Source organism: Centroberyx gerrardi, chromosome 3 (assembly GCF_048128805.1).
Source record: "Centroberyx gerrardi isolate f3 chromosome 3, fCenGer3.hap1.cur.20231027, whole genome shotgun sequence".
In the NCBI taxonomy this organism is placed as follows: Eukaryota; Metazoa; Chordata; class Actinopteri; order Beryciformes; family Berycidae; genus Centroberyx; species Centroberyx gerrardi.
Window position 1 is genome coordinate 1,097,304 of NC_135999.1, and position 17,306 is coordinate 1,114,609.

The 17,306-nt window shown below is 42.0% G+C and overlaps 1 protein-coding gene across 1 annotated transcript in view; it reads right to left on the minus strand.

Annotated features, from left to right (window-relative positions):
- Positions 1–903: 903 nt before the first annotated feature.
- Positions 904–17,306, minus strand: part of LOC139923178 (NACHT, LRR and PYD domains-containing protein 3-like) — a 49,825-nt gene continuing 33,422 nt past the window's right edge. The window contains exons 6-12 of the mRNA XM_078290948.1: positions 15,378–15,456; positions 14,979–15,204; positions 8,727–10,527; positions 8,431–8,604; positions 6,599–6,772; positions 6,361–6,407; positions 904–1,516 (exon numbers count right to left, since the gene is read on the minus strand). Coding sequence (XP_078147074.1) covers positions 990–1,516; positions 6,361–6,407; positions 6,599–6,772; positions 8,431–8,604; positions 8,727–10,527; positions 14,979–15,204; positions 15,378–15,456 — 3,028 coding nt within the window. The 3' untranslated portion in view covers positions 904–989. The remainder of the gene's footprint in view (positions 1,517–6,360; positions 6,408–6,598; positions 6,773–8,430; positions 8,605–8,726; positions 10,528–14,978; positions 15,205–15,377; positions 15,457–17,306) is intronic.

The following is a 17,306-nucleotide window of genomic DNA, read 5'->3' on the forward strand; positions in this document are numbered from 1 at the left end:
CATAAACATATCAAAATCAATACAGTTCTTCGTCTAGGGGTCGTCAATGTCCATGCCAAATTTGAAAAGATTCTTATAAAAACTGTTCAAGTTATCGCGTTCACATGAAGGATCTGCGGCGGATGCGGCAGCAGGTGGGGTGAATCCATAATATCCCCGAAACTCATTTTGCCGATATAATTATAAGTAAGAGGAATAACAATAGTGTTCTTGCTGTTGTATTATTGATCATGTATCGTTTAACAGAAAGACATTTTTAATCTCATTGTGAATAAACTGGTTAAATAGGTTAAATAAAAAAAAGTCCTAATGCATCACCTGAGTTGGCTGAGAATAGATTTATTTAAACATAAACATGTGAATCTGAGTCTCTGACATCTTGGTTCAGTCTCTTTTCCTGTCAAGTGTTTCACTCAGATTTTATCTGGATCCATTTTTTTTTCACCTAAGACTAAAATTAAATGGATTTTTGGATCCCATTTACAAATCGTTCTGTTCTTAAAATGGGTGAAATAATCAGTATCAGATTCACCTCAAGTAATAAAGAAATGCAGAATAGAAGAACCTTGGAAAGCAGAAAAACTCAATAGTAAATACATTATCATCATTTTACATTAACGTAATTACGTTAAAACTCTGTTCTGGGATGTCCTGGTGGCTCAGTGGTCTAACGTGCGTACCATGTAAAATGTGATGTGGGTTTGACTCTGACCCAGGACCTTTGTCACGTTATCCTCCTCTCTCTCCTTATCTTTCCTGTCAGTCTTTACTTTAAACTGTCAAATAAAGACAAAAATGCCCCCCAAAAATTCTTAAAAACGCAACAACTAAATGAGCAGTAAATAAAAAATACATATGTTCATATTCTCACTTTAAGATGTGTATGTATGTACATGTGTATGTGTGTGTGTGTGTGATCCTGTACAGAGTGAACTATCATCTCAGCAGATGTCTTTGGTCAGCAGTGTGAGTGTTTCTCTCTCCCTCCTCTATCTGACAAGAGACACTGAGGAACCAGACCCAAACCCACATGCAGGGTAGAGTGGTTCAGTGAATGTGGAGTGGAAGGTGTGGAGGTGGATCAGTGAGTCAGAGGAAACTCTGTAGAAGGACAGAGAGCCAGCAGACCAGTCCAGATACACTGCTACTCTGTTAGAGACAGAGGAGGAGAGGGAAGATATGACTGTTGATATATTACCGTGCCAGGCAGAGTAACTATCATCAGAGCAGAACAGACTCCAGGACTTTTCATTCCCTCCAAGCCTGCAGTCAGAACTGTCTCCTCTCCTACTGATTCCTCTGTAAGTCACTCCTATAGAAACCTCTCCTTCCCTCTCGACCTCCCAGTAACAGCGACCAGTCAGACCATTTCTACACAGCAGCTGTTTCCAGTAGTCAAATCTCTCTGGGTGATCAGGATATCGCTGCTCCTCTCTCTCTGTCACCTTTCTGTTGTCTTCAGACAGGAAGAGCTTTCTGTGTGCTGTGTTTGGGTCCAGTGTGAGTTCACAGGCATCTGATGAGAGAACAAGACTCAATACAGCAGCAGATTCTTATGTAATAGACCTGATCTGGTTATTTGTTGATTTATTGACAGTTTGACAATTATTTAGCAGTTTCATTATAACAAATGATGTCAGCCATCATCCTGATTCACAGTAGGGTTTGAATTATTATTATTATTATTCAAATGTTTTTATTGTTTGTTTGTTTTTAGAAAAGAAAACATACATAGACAATAGACATACAACATCAAAAAATAAATAAAAAGAAAGAAAGAAAGAAAGAGAGAAAGAAAGAAAAAAACAAAAGGTTATTACATGGATTTGGTTATGGTTGTATATCTCTAGAGGGAAATTCTAGGTCAAAGTAAATCAAAAATGGTTGCCAGACCTTGTGAAACTTCCTAGTAGATCCCCTAGTAGAGTATTTGAGTTTTTTGAGTTTTAGGTGTGCCATCACATCCCCAACCCAGCGCTTGTGTGATGGAGGGGCAACTGCTTTCCAATTAAGTAGAATAAGGCGTTGTGCCAAAAGAAAGGAAAAAGCTATGGCATCTGATTGTGCAACATAGACCGTCACCCTATCAGGAACCACACTGAATATGCCAATCATAGGATTTGGGCTGATGTCATTATTACAAATATAAGAGAATGTTTCAAAGATGGCAGCCCAAAATGGAGCCAATGCTGGACATGACCAGAACATATGGTATAGGCTGGCTGGGGCCTGATGACACCGGGAGCACATTGGATCTACATCTGGATATATTCTGGCAAGCCTGCTCTTAGAGAGATGCAGTCTATGGAATACCTTGAATTGAAGTAAAGCATGTCTGATGCAAATCGAGATTGAATGTATTCTCTCAATCGCAAATTGCCAGGCTACATCTGAGAGCTCACAACCAAAGTATTCCTCCCACAACACTTTGAGGTGGTTAAGGGATGGGGAGGTGATCATTTGAATAACCCCATACAACCTGCTCACAACTCCCCTTTGCTCAGGATTCCAATACACTCCCCTATCCAGCCACTAGGTGGAAGCGATGGAGATGAAGGGAAATGTTTTCTAACAAAGGCATGGACCTGTAGATATCAGAAAAAATGTGAGCGTGGGATATTGTATCCTCTCACTAATTGGTCAAAGGACATGAACACATTGTCCTTAAAAAGATCCTTTACCCGCTTAAGTCCATTCCGGTACCATAGCTTAAATGCAGCGTCTATGAGTGAGGGTGGAAAAAGTGCATTTGCTGTAACTGGCAGAGAGGGCAAGGCCTGTCCATGTTCAAAATGGGTCGATCTGGGTTGGGTCTGATCTGGGACCATATTCTAAGTGAGCCGTTCACAAAGTGGTTACGTGTGAGGCATCATTTATTAAGTGGTAGTGGGGCACACAATACAGAAGGTAAGGACACAGGGTAACAGGAATGTTGCTCCATCTCGGCCCACACTGTTCCACCCCCTCATAGGATGCAGAGATCCAGTATAATAACTTATGAATGTTAGCTGGCCAGCAGTATTGTAGGAAATTTGGTAGCCCTAAACCTCCCTCCTCTTTCTGTCTCTCCAGATATGCTTTCCTTATCTGAGGGAAAGTCTTATTCCAGATAAAGGTAGAAATACACTTATCTAACTCCTTAAAAAAAAGACTTTGGGATGAAAACGGTACTGTTTGAAAGAAAAATAAAAACCTGGGCATGATTGTCATCTTGACAGAGTTAATTCAACGGGTAAAGTCCTGCTTGGCCTTTTCCAGGGCTGGCTTCAAGTTATGACTGAATAGATCTCTGTATCTACGAGTGACCGTATCATGAGTTACTTTGAATGGATATGCCTCGAATGACATCTGACGAGCTTGGTCATTAACTGGAAAGAGTATACTCTTCGTAAGGTTGATTTTATAACCTGAGATCTTTCCAAAGTTAGATATCATTTCTAATGCCCTGGCAATTGAGGTGCTGGGGTCTTGTGGGTTTTCCCACCCTTATTTATACCTGCCAGGTCCCCAGCAACCCTAAGGGCAACTGTGAGTGGCTCGATGGCAAGATCAAACAGAAGGGGGCTCAGTGGACAGCCCTGTCTAGTCCCTCTGCATAGAGGGAAATATTGAGATATTGTTTTATTAGTATGAACTGAGGCCTGGGGTGTAGCATATAAAACCTTTATCCATGAATGAAAAGTGGGCCTAAAACCAAACTTCTCCAGAGTTGTGAAAATTCAATCAAATGCTTTGTGGGCATTAGGGAAACTAGAACCTCTGCTGTAGGTGGGACTAAGAGTAAAGAACATTAAATAACCTGCGTAAATTACCAAAAAGGTTGCTGTCCAGCCGGTCTGATCCGGGTGTATTACTTTATGCATGACCGACTCCAGTCTATTAGCCAGAACTTTGGTTAAGATTTTATAATCACCACAGAGGAGGCTTACAGGTCGAAATGACTCACAGTTCAGGGGGTCTTTGCCTTTTTTAAGGACTGAAAGACTGAAATTGTAGTCTGATTCATTGTAGGGGGAGTAATTCTCGCTCAAGTGCCTCAGCATATACAGTACATCCTGTAAAAGAGGTATTCATTTGGCTGAAATTTTTTTGTAGAACTTGGAAAGCCATCAGGCCCCAGAGCTTTACCGCTCGCCATCCTTTTAATTGCCTGATCAATTTCAGCTGCTGAAACAGCTCTGTCAAGAATCATCACATCCTGTTAAATTCCTTGTATTTTCTATGTGTTCTGTTGGAGTTTTGCCTTTTTCCTTCTCTCGTTATCTCTCTCTCTCCTTTACTTGTTCTCTCAGGTTCCCGGTTTAGTGACCAGTGCAAAGGAAGGAGGTGTCAATTAACAGCAACCAATCGGTGGCCTCCTCGATGTTATATAAAGCCCTGGCACTTCTTGGAATGCCCTCTCTGCTCGCTGTTGGCCTGTTGTGAGCTCATGGCCATTGTCTTTCTTTTGTTTAAATTCTGTTATTAAGGCCAACCTTATGTTTGTTTATATGATAGGAAAACTGGAGCAGGTAAGGGGCCGTACATTTGCCACACGTAGGGAAGTCATGTTGTTAGACCACAAGGTTACGAGTGGATGCCACCCTTTGTAAGTTTTGTTTGGTTAGATAGAGCAGACAGTCAGTAGTAGGTTTTGGTTTCAACTTTCTTTTCTCTAGATAGTGAGTTAAACCTCTCCTTCTGAGTTAGTTTGGTTTTGATTTGGCATCCCTCTGGTGTTTCAACACCTCCCTTGCAAATAATGAATATTGTAACTACCTGTAAAAACAAACACTAAACAATATTTCACTATACTCTTATGTATCAGTGTGTTTCTGTCGTCCTGCTGGTTCATCCATCCCATTTTACCATCACAATAATCATGTTTATGTTGTCTCCCTTCACCCTTCATCCTCCTACCATACTGGGATTGTAACACATCCTGTGGGTCTATTGTCGGCATCTCCAGACAGTTCAGTCAAAAAACTGAACAGTCTGTGTGTCACAATTCTCTGACACATAGAGATCTTCATAAAATGTCTTAAATTGATTGTTAATGCCTCTTTGATTAGTTATTCCTACTGGAGTTTCAATCTGTGCTATGAGTCCTGCCTCTTCAGACTGTCTTAACTGGTGGCATAGTAGTTTACTGGCTCTTTCTCCATGTTCATAAAACTGTTGACGAGATTTCAAATGAAGCTCCTCTGCTACCCCGGTTGAAAGAGCATCAAATTATGTCTGTAAAGCTATTCTCTCCCTATATAGGTCAGCAGATGGCATCAACATCATTTATCAGAGAAATAAGTTCAGTTAGGCGTGCTGACTGCCTCTTGGCATTATAGGATATAATCTTAAACTTTCATTGTTCCCATAGGTTGTAACCACTTGTCTCTGGCAACTGGTTAGTTTCCAGAAAAAAGTCAATCTGGGTAGATAAAAATGAAACGAAATCCTTGTCAGATAAAAGCCTTGGATTAAGTCTCCAGGTGCGTTGTGGAGGCTCATTATCTGAAAAGCAGAGTGTCATTGTCACTGGAATATGATCAGAGACAATGAATCCCTTGTATTCACTAGACTTCAGCAGGGGGAGCAGTTACTTGTCCAGTAGAAAATAGTCTAGCCTAGAATAAGATTGGTGAACCGGAGAAAAGAAAGAATACAGTCTAGATATAGGGTTTCTATACCTCCAGGGATCAGTTACCCCGTAGGCCTGAGAAAGGCACTGATAGTCTTTGCTGATTTGCTTAATGTTCCAGATGTGCCTCTGGAGCGGTCTAGAGTGGGGTGTAAAACGCAATTAAAGGAATAGTTCACCCAAAAATGAAAATTCAGTCATTATCTACTCATCCCCATGCCGATAGAACATCGGGTGAAGTTTGTTAGTCCATAAAACAGTCCTGGAGCTTCACAGCAAAACGGCGTAGCAGCCTTCTCCAAAACAACCGAAGTCGCCGGGGACCTGACTTCAGAAAATAACCATAAAATGACTCCATACAGTTCATCCAGCATAATCCAAGTCTCCAGAAGCCAAGAGATCCCAGCTTTGGTTGTTTTGGAGAAGGCTACTATGCCAGCTTTGAGAAAAATAGACTGAAAAATTTTCATTCATACCAGTTAGGGGCATAAATGCATGCAAGTACAACTGGTAAGTTGAACAGCTTCCCTTGGACAATAATAAAATGTCCATCCTTATCCGAACTGGTCTTTGATTCCACAAAATGTACTATGTATGAGAATGGCTGTACCATGACATCTAAATTTGGAATGGAAAATCTGAGAGAAGCCCCATTTGAATGAATGGATGTCACATACTGTGCTGTAGATGGGCTTTCTAGCTAAATAGTTGAATGTGTGTTGCTTTGTTACTAAATACACACTTACACTTCCTCAGACCTGGTTTCAACCACTGCACTCCACCATGGTCCACACTGGGGAATAAACAAAGTCAGACCAGCAGATTCTCTTTGATGATGGAAACATGGACATTTAATAACCTTCAATATGAAGGATTTCCACTCATATCCTCCATTAAACATTAAACAGTATTCCTCATCTTCTCAGTGTGACAGAGAAAATGTGTGTGACTCTCAGCCTTCTAGCAGATGTTGCCTCTCCATACCTGAGAGAGTCCGGTCTCCAGTGTGGATCCTCCAGTCCAGCAGAGAGCAGCTTCACTCCTGAGGCTCCTGGATGATTGTAGCTCAGGTCCAGCTCTCTCAGATGGGAGGGGTTGGAGCTCAGAGCTGAGGCCAGAGAAGCACAGCCTTCCTCTGTGAGCAGACAGCCTGACAGCCTACACACACACACACACACACACACACACACACACACACACACACACACACACACAAGCAGCAGCTACATGTTGTTGCATTTTCTTCCAATGATAAAATGATGAAACAATATCAATAATTATCCGGGTTAAATTTTCCTTGATTTTGAAATAAAACCAGCTCCATAACTTTCAATAACGACCACTGCAGCTTAAAGAGAGGCTTAAAGCTGCAATGATTTTCCGACCAGTAGAGGGTGCGAGAAACGACAACACATTATGTAAATAAAGCACAGCAAAGCTGCTGGACTACTGAACCCCGTAAGGGCAAAACTAGTGAAGGACCGTGCATAAAGGCTAATAGCTAAGCTAAACATACCTACTGAGAAGTGTCGCCGGTTACCAGTCTCGCTTTGCCAGATTTTTTTCCCACTGAAGGTCACATGTCCCACAATGACAAGTGAATAGGCAGGCTGCAAGTTTACTAGTCTAACAAGTTTACTCGCTCGCTTCATCGATTCTGCCATTCCGAGAATGTTTTTTCAGGAATGGGAGGCAGAGAGCGCTGCTTTTAAACAGCGAGGGAGGAGACAAGCTAGTTTTAAAAAAACTAAAAGCTTTAGAAAAGAGGTGAAAACAGCAACACAGCTGGATATTGGTTTATATCATTATGTTTCAAAAAAATCTCCACATAACACACATTAGTTACAGGATTGGTTATAGGGTCTGAAATCACTTATTGCAGGTTTAAAGCATAATTCTGGTTATTTCCAACCTGGGCCTTATTACCTCTCTGCCAAGGAGGTAATGTTTTCACCTGCATCTGTATGTTTGTCCGTCTGTCCGTCTGTTAGCAGGATATCTCAAAAAGTAGGGCACGGATTTGCACAAAACTTGGTATGAGGTTGGTTATGGGACAAGGAAGAACTGATTAACTTTTCATGTCGATTGGCCAAAAGGGGCCGTGGTGGTGGGCGTGGCATATCACCAAAAGGTGCATAACTTCTGAACAAATTCAAGTACTAAATTATATTTAGTACTGTGCATTGTGTGGACCAGGTCTCTCTTGTGAATGAGACCCCGTGTCTCAATGAGATTACCTGTCTAAATAAAGGTTTAATAATAAAAAAAATTATAATAATTTACAGCCTTGTCACAGGGCAAGGAACAACTGATTAGCTTTTAACACAGATTGGACAAAAGGGGCATGGTGGTGGGTGTGGTCTTCCACAAAAAGGTGCATTTTTCTGCATTTCAGAACAGATTCACATAATACTATAACTTTGACAAAAGGTTGTGCAGGGAAGAACCACTGGGCCTTCTTATGGCTTTTGTAATGTCTCTGGATGAAGCCTTGCAGGGTGTTGTCAGACATGGAGGAGGTCTGTGCTCTACTGAGCACATTTTCTAGTTTTCCTAGTTTTTGCCATTGTGGCGATTGATTACCTCCACCAACGGATTTGGATGAGGGTTTGGTTTTCACCCCATTCCGTCTGTTTGTCTGATTGTCTGTTGGTGTGTCTGTTAGCAGGATTTCTCAAAAATGTATCAATGGATTTGCATGAACATTTGTGGAAAGTTTGGTCATGGGGCAAGCAAGAACTGATTAACTTTTCACACTGTTTGGCCAAAGGGGGTGTGGCAGTGGCTGTCTGTTGAACAGTAACAGTGATCCTGACCTGAGAGTCTCCAGTCTACAGTGTGGACTCCCCAGTCCAGCAGAAAGCAGCTTCAGTCCTGAATCCTGCAGGTCGTTGTTACTCAGGTCCAGCTCTCTCAGACTAGAGGACTGGGAGCTGAGAACTGAGGCCAGAGCTTCACAGCTTCTCTCTGACAGCTTACAGCCGCTCAGCCTGAAGAAGAATGTGACAGTGATGGGAAAAAAACCCCAACAACTTTGAAAATATTTATTTTTTCTCTCCTGTATAAAAGATCACATCATATATTGAATCTATTCAGTTTTCTATGCACTTACACAGATTTTTTGGAGGCTTTGACCACTGGCAGCAGCCTCAGAAGAGCCTCCTCTGAAGCAGAGTATTTCTTCAGGTCAAACACGTCCAGCTCTTCTTCTGATGACAGTAAGATGAAGACCAGAGCCGACCACTGAGCAGGGGAGAGTTTGACTGTGTAGAGACTTCCTGATCTCAGGTACTGTTGGATCTCCTCCACTAGAGAACGGTCATTCAGCTCATTCAGACAGTGGAACAGATTGATGCTTCTCTCTGGAGACGGATTCTCCCTGATCTTCTCCTGGATGTACTGGACTGTTTCCTGATTGGTCTGTGAGCTACTTCCTGTCTGTGTCAGCAGGCCTCGTAGGAGAGTCTGATTGGTCTGCAGTGAAAGACCCACGAGGAAGCGGAGGAACAAGTCCAGGTGTCCATTTGGACTCTGTAAGGCCTTGTCCACAGCACTCTGGTAGAGGTGTGTTAGTTTAGATTTGTGTCTCCGTTTAGATGGTGTGGAGGTTGATTTTGGATCTGACAGCAGATTGACACCAGAGTGGATGAATGAGACGATGACATGAACAGCAGCCAGAAACTCCTGAATGCTCAGATGGACAAAGCAGAACACCTTGTCCTGGTTCAGCCCACGCTCCTCTTTAAAGATCTGTGTGAACACTCCTGAGTACACTGAGGCTGCTCTGATATCAATGCCACACTCTGTCAGGTCGGCTTCATAGAAGATCAGGTTGCCTTTCTCCAGCTGCTCAAAAGCCAGTTTTCCCAGAGATTTAATCATCTTCCTGCTCTTTTTATTCCAGAGTGGATCTGTCTCAGCTCTCCCATGATACTTGACGTTCTTCAGTTTGGACTGAACCACCAGGAAGTTGATGTACATCTCAGTCAGGGTCTTGGGCAGGTCTCCTCTCTCACTGGTTCTCAACACATGGTCCAGAACTGTAGCAGTGATCCAGCAGAAGACTGGGATGTGGCACATGATGTGGAGGCTTCGTGAAGTCTTGATGTGGGAGATGATTCTGCTGGCCTGCTGCTCATCTCTGAATCTCTTCCTGAAGTACTCCTCCTTCTGTGGGTCAGTGAAGCCTCTCACCTCTGTCACCATGTCAACGCACTCAGGAGGGATCTGATTGGCCGCTGCAGGTCGTGTGGTTATCCAGAGGCGAGCGGAGGGAAGCAGTTTCCCCTTGATGAGGTTTGTCAGCAGCACATCCACTGAGGTCGACTCTGTAACATCAGTCAGGATCTCGTTGTTCTGGAAGTCTAGAGGAAGTCGACACTCATCCAGACCGTCAAAGATGAACACAACCTGGAACTTGTCAAACCTGCAGATTCCTGCTTCTTTGGTCTCAGTAAAGAAGTGATGAAGAAGTTCCACCAAGCTGTACTTTTTCCCTTTCAGCAGATTCAGCTCTCGGAAAGTGAATGGAAATGTGAACTGTATATCCTGGTTGGCTTTGTCTTCAGCCCAGTCCAGAGTGAACTTCTGTGTTAAGACTGTTTTCCCAATGCCAGCCACTCCCTTTGTCATCAATGTTCTGGTTGGTTTATCTCTTCCAGGTAAGGGTTTAAAGATGTCTTCACATTTGATTGTTGTTTCTGGTCTCGCTGGTTTCCTGGATGCTGTTTCAATCTGTCTGACCTCATGTTCATCATTGACCTCTCCACTCCCTCCCTCTGTGATGTAAATCTCTGTGTAGATCTGATTCAGAAGTGTTGGGTTTCCTGCTTTAGCAATCCCCTCAAACAAACACTGAAACTTCTCCTCCAGACTGGATTTGAGTTCACGTTGGCAGATGGCAGCAAGAGTTTCTGAAAGAACAAATAACGTCAATGAGTGGATGTTTCTATGAACATGGGAAATGTGAACATTTCCTGGTAAATGTATATGTATCTCCACTCCATGGCATCTATTCAGCTCATCACTGGTGAGTGGACAAACAGGTCCTGACTGTGTGTGCAGCTCAGTGTGAAAGACAACTGGCGTGGTGCTGTTTTTTCCATGGCGCAGCCGAGGGCGTCACGAGGCAAATTAACTTCAGGCAGTCAGTCAATCAGGTAACGCTTAGTGAGATGATGCGCTTCGTGAGATGGCCTCTAGAGGGCGTCTTTGACTAAGGGATGCAGTGTTTCGCATACAGAAACACAAAATCAAAAGTTAGTCAATGTAGACAAATTTATCTAAATCGATCTCTAATGTGCCTGATGTCACATCATGTCATGTCTTAATTTGGAGATGCACAGACAGCAGACCAGCAGCATTGAGCTCAATCCACAGAGTCTCCTGGTGTGAAAACAAAAGTGAAACTTAACATTCCACCATTTGCTGAACTCGCCTATTTTACTAATGGGATTTGTAAACAGTAATCATTTCCAACGTTTTCTGCTGCCCTCCAAACATTAACACTAAGGTATAGCCCACCTTGTGCTAATTAACTAACATTAGTGGAATTATTTAACCGATAACTGTGTCGCAGTGCTTCAGTGCATTGTATTGAATTGAACTGAATTGAACTGAACACATGTGCCATGGGTCTGTACAGGATCTGTGCTTGTTTTCCCAATGTGCACCACTGTGTAGTAACTGCACCCACATCATTATTTTCATCTCACATCTGGAAAGGCCCTGTGCATTTTGTGTGAGTCTCCTCCCTGATAACAGATCAGTATGGTGGGGGAAGACTGTGAGATCGAAAGGAAAGGGCACTGACGTCAATGCAAATTACCTCATTTCCACCCCTAAGAGCTGGTATCAAGGAACAGACCTGGTAAATAACCATAAAACTCCAACACTCAGCCCTGTCTTTGTTAATCCCCAAAGAGACAGAGGGGCGAAGTCACAAAGAATGGATTGCGGCCGCTAATAGCACCATGAATTGCGTGTCATTTGCAACCGCTATTTGCTCCGTTTCAAGGACCGATTCACAAAAGATATTGCGCTAATGATATGCCAGCGCAAACACGCCCATAACCTGTTGCAACTGAGTGCAATTTGCAATTTGGCAAAGTATAAATGTTGCCTTAGAGAAAAATGAATTTTTTAGACCGCGAGTTGCAAGTCCTGACGGACGAGGTGCAGAGGCATTCCTCAAAACTTCAGGCAAGAAATTTAACCGGGACTGCGAGAAACCATATTTGGGATTTAATATCCCAGTCTGTCAGTGTTGTTGGTGTTTCCAAACGCACACCTTCAGACTGCAAAAGAAGATGGCATGATTTGAAGCGGAGAACAAAGGAGAATGTAGGGGAGCTTTATTAATTTATTTTTCATGACACAATTGCATCCTGTCACTGCATCCTTTGTTTGTCATTACATCTCACTGCATCCCAAAATAAACTAGAAGGGCACTCGGAGAGCGCAGACCTCCACCAAGGCAAATCCAGTCTTCTATGATATGCAAATGTGCAAGTGCAACCAATACACGGATCCGCTCCAAAATTTAATGGGTTCTTCCTTGGCCCATGCTACACCCTTCCACCAAGTTTCATGAAAATCGGGCCAGTAGTTTTTCCGTAATGCAAACAAACGCACCAAAAACATAACCTCCTTGGCGGAGGTAATACTGTAAATGAGTTTGAGCGGGGCTGTCCATGGTGCTGAATCTTTAGGCCAAAATAAAGCCCACTGTGCTGACTAGTGAGATAAGTGAAAATATTTTCAGAGTGAGAAATTGAGTTGTATTGATTGTTTGGTTGTACTGATTTATTTGCTTTTGTTTGTGAAGCAATCTGTGTTAAAGTTCTATAGTAATAATAATAATAATGTCAAAATATTATTTACAGACTGTATTTACAGACAATTTTATTTTTTAGGTCAGGTGGAATTGTTGCAGAGACATTTGCAAGGTCAATTCAATTCAATTCTCAGTTAAATCAACAAGTGATAAAGTCTGGGCGTGACACCCCTTATAAATGCGCTTCAGTTACCACCAACTCTCTGAAGACGCTAATAATTTCACTCTAACTGCGTGTGGCAATTAGCGCCGACCTTTGTGAATTGGACTGTTTTTGCAATGAGGCTCATTTGCATAGAAAGGGGCCAATTTTGCGCCAAATGTATGCATATTACCTAATTTAAATACGTGCAAGTAGCACAGGAGCACTGAGACGCTATTTGTGTGGCGGCGCAGTTAGCGGGGCATTTCACCCTTTGCGAGTGCTTTGTGAATTAGACGGTTTCTTTTTGTCTTATTTGCACAGGTTTAGCGTCAGCAAAAGCCGCGCAATCCTTTTGTGAATTTGCCCCAGAGAGTCTGAGATGAGACACAGTGGAATGTGTCCAAAATCAGGAGAAATCTTTGATACAGACTCATGAAACCTTCGGTATCACATTGTGGTGGACTCGAATGTATATGTCTAATTTTATGTGTAACTGTGATGTTTTATATAATAGTTATTTGCATTATTCAATTTCTTTATCTTCACATGGGGCTTAGATGGCCACGTTTGATATTAAAGTGTTCAGGAATTTGTGCTGAGTTTAATAATGTTAATGCTACGACGGTCAATTATATTGGATAGATCTGGGAACCGAAATTAGGGTTTCATGCATATGTAATGAGCTGTAACACTAGACATGCCAGCCCACGCACACACCCCTCAACTGATCACAACAAAATCAAACACACACATTTCCAATGCGGATTTGATGCACTTTACGTGGTCGTGACACGTGTGCTAACGGAGTCTGACAACAACTTTGTTCCAAAGTTTGTCTCCAAAGACAGACTCAACTGCTCATCATCACAAGCCAAGTAAAGCCTGTTTCATCCGAAACAGTGAAGAGAGCCTTGTTGCCTTGCCTGTCTGCCTGACAAATACACACACACATACACACACACCAGCACGTGTGTCTGTGTATCCTGCCTGCTACAGCCGTTATCAGCTATCCTGCTGAGTTTAACTCTGAAGAATCATCGGAACCTCCAGAGTGGGTCGGCGTTAGCCTTGAGACCCACAGCCCTGTCCCACAGCCCTGTCCAGCAGCCTGCGTGCTTCACTCTGTTGCGGCCCGCTGAGATCAACTGAACAGACGTCGGATCTTCAACCTCCAGCACCTCGTCGAGCCGAGACTCCTCACAGACTCCCGGCCTCGCGTGCTTCATCTCCCTCCGGACCTCTGCTGGAGTCGTATGTACTGATCATTGTCCGCTGGGCATCATATCATACATCACACATAGCTATTCAACTACATTCACACTCCACACACATATCACACACCTTATTACGGCTCCCTGTAGTTATATAGTAACTGTTCAGTTACTCAAAGATTCATTTAAGTCAGCTTTCAAGATAGTTATATTGTCGCCCCTTTATTGCTATCGTTGATGTCTTCCATTGCTCATCTTCCATGATTGTGTCTGCTGAAATATTGGTTTAATTACTATCTATCGCTGCCCCAAAACTATGGAATTCTCTTCCTCCCACCATCCGATTCTCCCCCACTATTGAGATCTTCAAGAGTCATCTTAAAACACACTTCTACTCATTAGTTTTTAACTGTGCCTAACTTAACTAGCTCAGGTATTTTTCCTGAAGTCTCTGTAGGTCTGTGTCGTCACTTTGGGCTCTGTGTGACCATGTGCCTTTACTAATATTATTATTATTATTATTATTTATCATCACTCTGATTTTTCTCCTCTTCTATTGTGTTTGTTTCCTTCTTTTGTTTTTGTTTTCCTCTGTGTGTGTTGTAAAGCACTTTGGATCAACTGTGTTGTGTGTAAAGTGCTATATAAATAAAGTTGAGTTGAGTTGAGTTGAATTATCAGTATTGCATATTCACATGATCATCTATTCCCATTGCCATTGATTCATCACAATTCATAGGTATACCTCTTGTATATACTGTACCATATTCACTTGTATTTACCTGATTATTGGGTGTGCGTTAGTTTAGTAATAAATATATTATTTTGCATAAAGTCACCTCCTGTGCTCATTGTGTGGGTTTAAATTCAAACATGCTGAGAATTCACTCTTTCAGATGAGACCTGTTGATGCTGTCTGTTATCTGGTGCCCCGTTTTTAATTCTCATTGAAGCTAACTCTAAATTATATTGATATCAGACACCATTAATACCTATCACCACTACAACTGTATTCAGCATATTACACTCAAATTAAATTATCCAGAGGGATTGTTCTCATTTACCTTTCAATCTTGAATTGAATAGATCTTGTTAGGCAAAGTTTGGAAATCCATCTCCCATTTTCCACCATCTCCCCTTTCCATCATGTTAAACCTGTTAAAAGCCTCTTACTGCTCTGCAGAGAGTCAGCCAGCTCCTCCTGCTTCATTCTCCTCAGGAACTGCAGTGTGATCTTCAGAAAAGCCTTTCTGCTCCTCCTCTGCTCTTCCTCCTCACCGTCCACCACCTCCTCATCCTCCCTCTGCCTCTCTAAGCATTCTGGGTAATCTGGACTCAGAGCCCTCTGGAACCTTTTCAGCTCGTTCTTCACAAAGGTGACGATGTTCTCCTCCAGCAGCTGGAACAAAATAATACATGAATTAAACTTTCTTACTAAAATCATGGAACACAACATCAGATCCATCATAGACTGAAAGCCCGCTGGTCTAAAGAGTGCAGCATGGAGACTGAATGTTTGTTTTGCATTTCACTTGTTGGTGAAGTAAAAGGTGTTGTTGTTCATTTACACACCTTAAATATGGAGTCCAGGTCTGTTTGATGCTCCTGGGCAGACTGACCGCTGGGAACCTCTGACCTCTCCTGGTGCACTCTGGGAAAAAACAAAACATCAGATATTAGGTCATATTTTAAATACTATTTGAATTAGCTCATTCACATAAGAGCACAGGATTCAAATGTATCATTGTTCTACAGCGATGGACACTTACAAGTGATTTTCTCCTAGGTAATCACTTGTTCTGCACCACGCTAAGTCATGGCAGTAATAGTGCTTTAGTGGAGTATACCATTAAAAGTATAAATATGATGAAGTAGTGTTTTAGTGGAATATGCCTTTAAACGTAGAGTAGTAGTAGTAGTAATGGTGCTTTCACAGAAAATACCTTTAAAAGTACAAGCAGTAGCAGAAGGAGTGTTTAAGTGGAATGTTCCTTTAAATGTTTACAGAGCAGTAGTAGGAGCAGCAGTGTTTTAGTGGAATAAACCTTTAAAAGTATGTGTTGTAGTAGAAACATGTTAGAATACAGTGAAAGTCTATGAAGTGCATTAAGCAGCATGTATTTCATCACTCCTGCTTTTATTAACTGGATAGAAAGATGATCAGATCACATATCAATATAATTTTGATAAATACAGGTCTTGACCTGAATAACATGAACAAACAGCTGATATAAAATAACATCAGGATCAAAGTCCAATCTGAAGTCTGTGGCAGAGAATCAGGAAGTAGTTTTATGATGCGTCTATCAAATGGTGAAATTTAACCTCATCATCTACAGTGAACTAAAGAGCCTTCCTGCTCTGATTAAAACAGATTCAAAACATTACAACTAATTACATGTTCAGGACGTTAACGTTAACACTCAAACACTGATGTGTTCACAAACTGTCGCAAAGTGTTTTATGTTTCCAACCGAAACAGAGTTTCACCCTCCTGATCACAAACAGAGGCTTCTTCTGTATGATCGTCTTATTACAGTTAAATCAGTCAACAGTAAGAATTAACAGGTTGAAGAATAAAACACTATAAACTGTAATGTAAAGTGTTTGTACAATACCTGGGGGATAAATAAAGTTTTCTGAATTGAATTGGATTCAAGGATTCAAGGATTCAAAGGCTTTATCATCATTTGCACAGAGACTGAACTGCACTGCACAATGAAATTCTTACTTTACAGTCCTCTCTGTTTGCTGTGTATAAAATAAGAACAAAAGAAATATCAAGATGTACAAAAAAATAAAAATAAATCTCTCAAATATATCAATATAACAAGAAAAGAAACAAAATATATATATCTCAAACAGAGGTTTAAATACAAAAGTTGAATTGAATCTTCACTAGTGTTTCAACTGACATGAGGGTGAGTAGATAATGGCCAAATTTTCATTTTCAGGTGAACTATTCCTTTAAGGATACAGGTGGCAGCCAGGCTACCAGTAACAGCCTAGATAGAGCAGTATCTGGCAACAGCCAGGCTACCAGTAACAGCCTAGATAGAGCAGTATCTGGCAACAGCCAGGCTACCAGTAACAGCCTAGATAGAGCAGTATCTGGCAACAGCCAGGCTACCAGTAACAGCCTAGATAGAGCAGTATCTGGCAACAACCAGGCTACCAGTAACAGCCTAGATAGAGCAGTATCTGGCAACAGCCAGGCGACCAGTAACAGCCTAGATAGAGCAGTATCTGGCAACAGCCAGGCTACCAGTAACAGCCTAGATAGATCAGTATCTTGCCAGCTGCTGTCCTCCTCCTGGCAGACCTGAAGTCCTCAAGCCTCTGACAGACAGCTCATGGACATGACCAAGGCTGCCAAAAATTAAAACCACAGAGCGTCCCAGTGGCTCAACTGGTAGAGAGTGTCCCATTAAGGCTAAGTCCTAACTGCAGCGGCTCTGGTTTGAATCCAGCCTGTACCCTTTGCTGCATGTCATCCCCTCT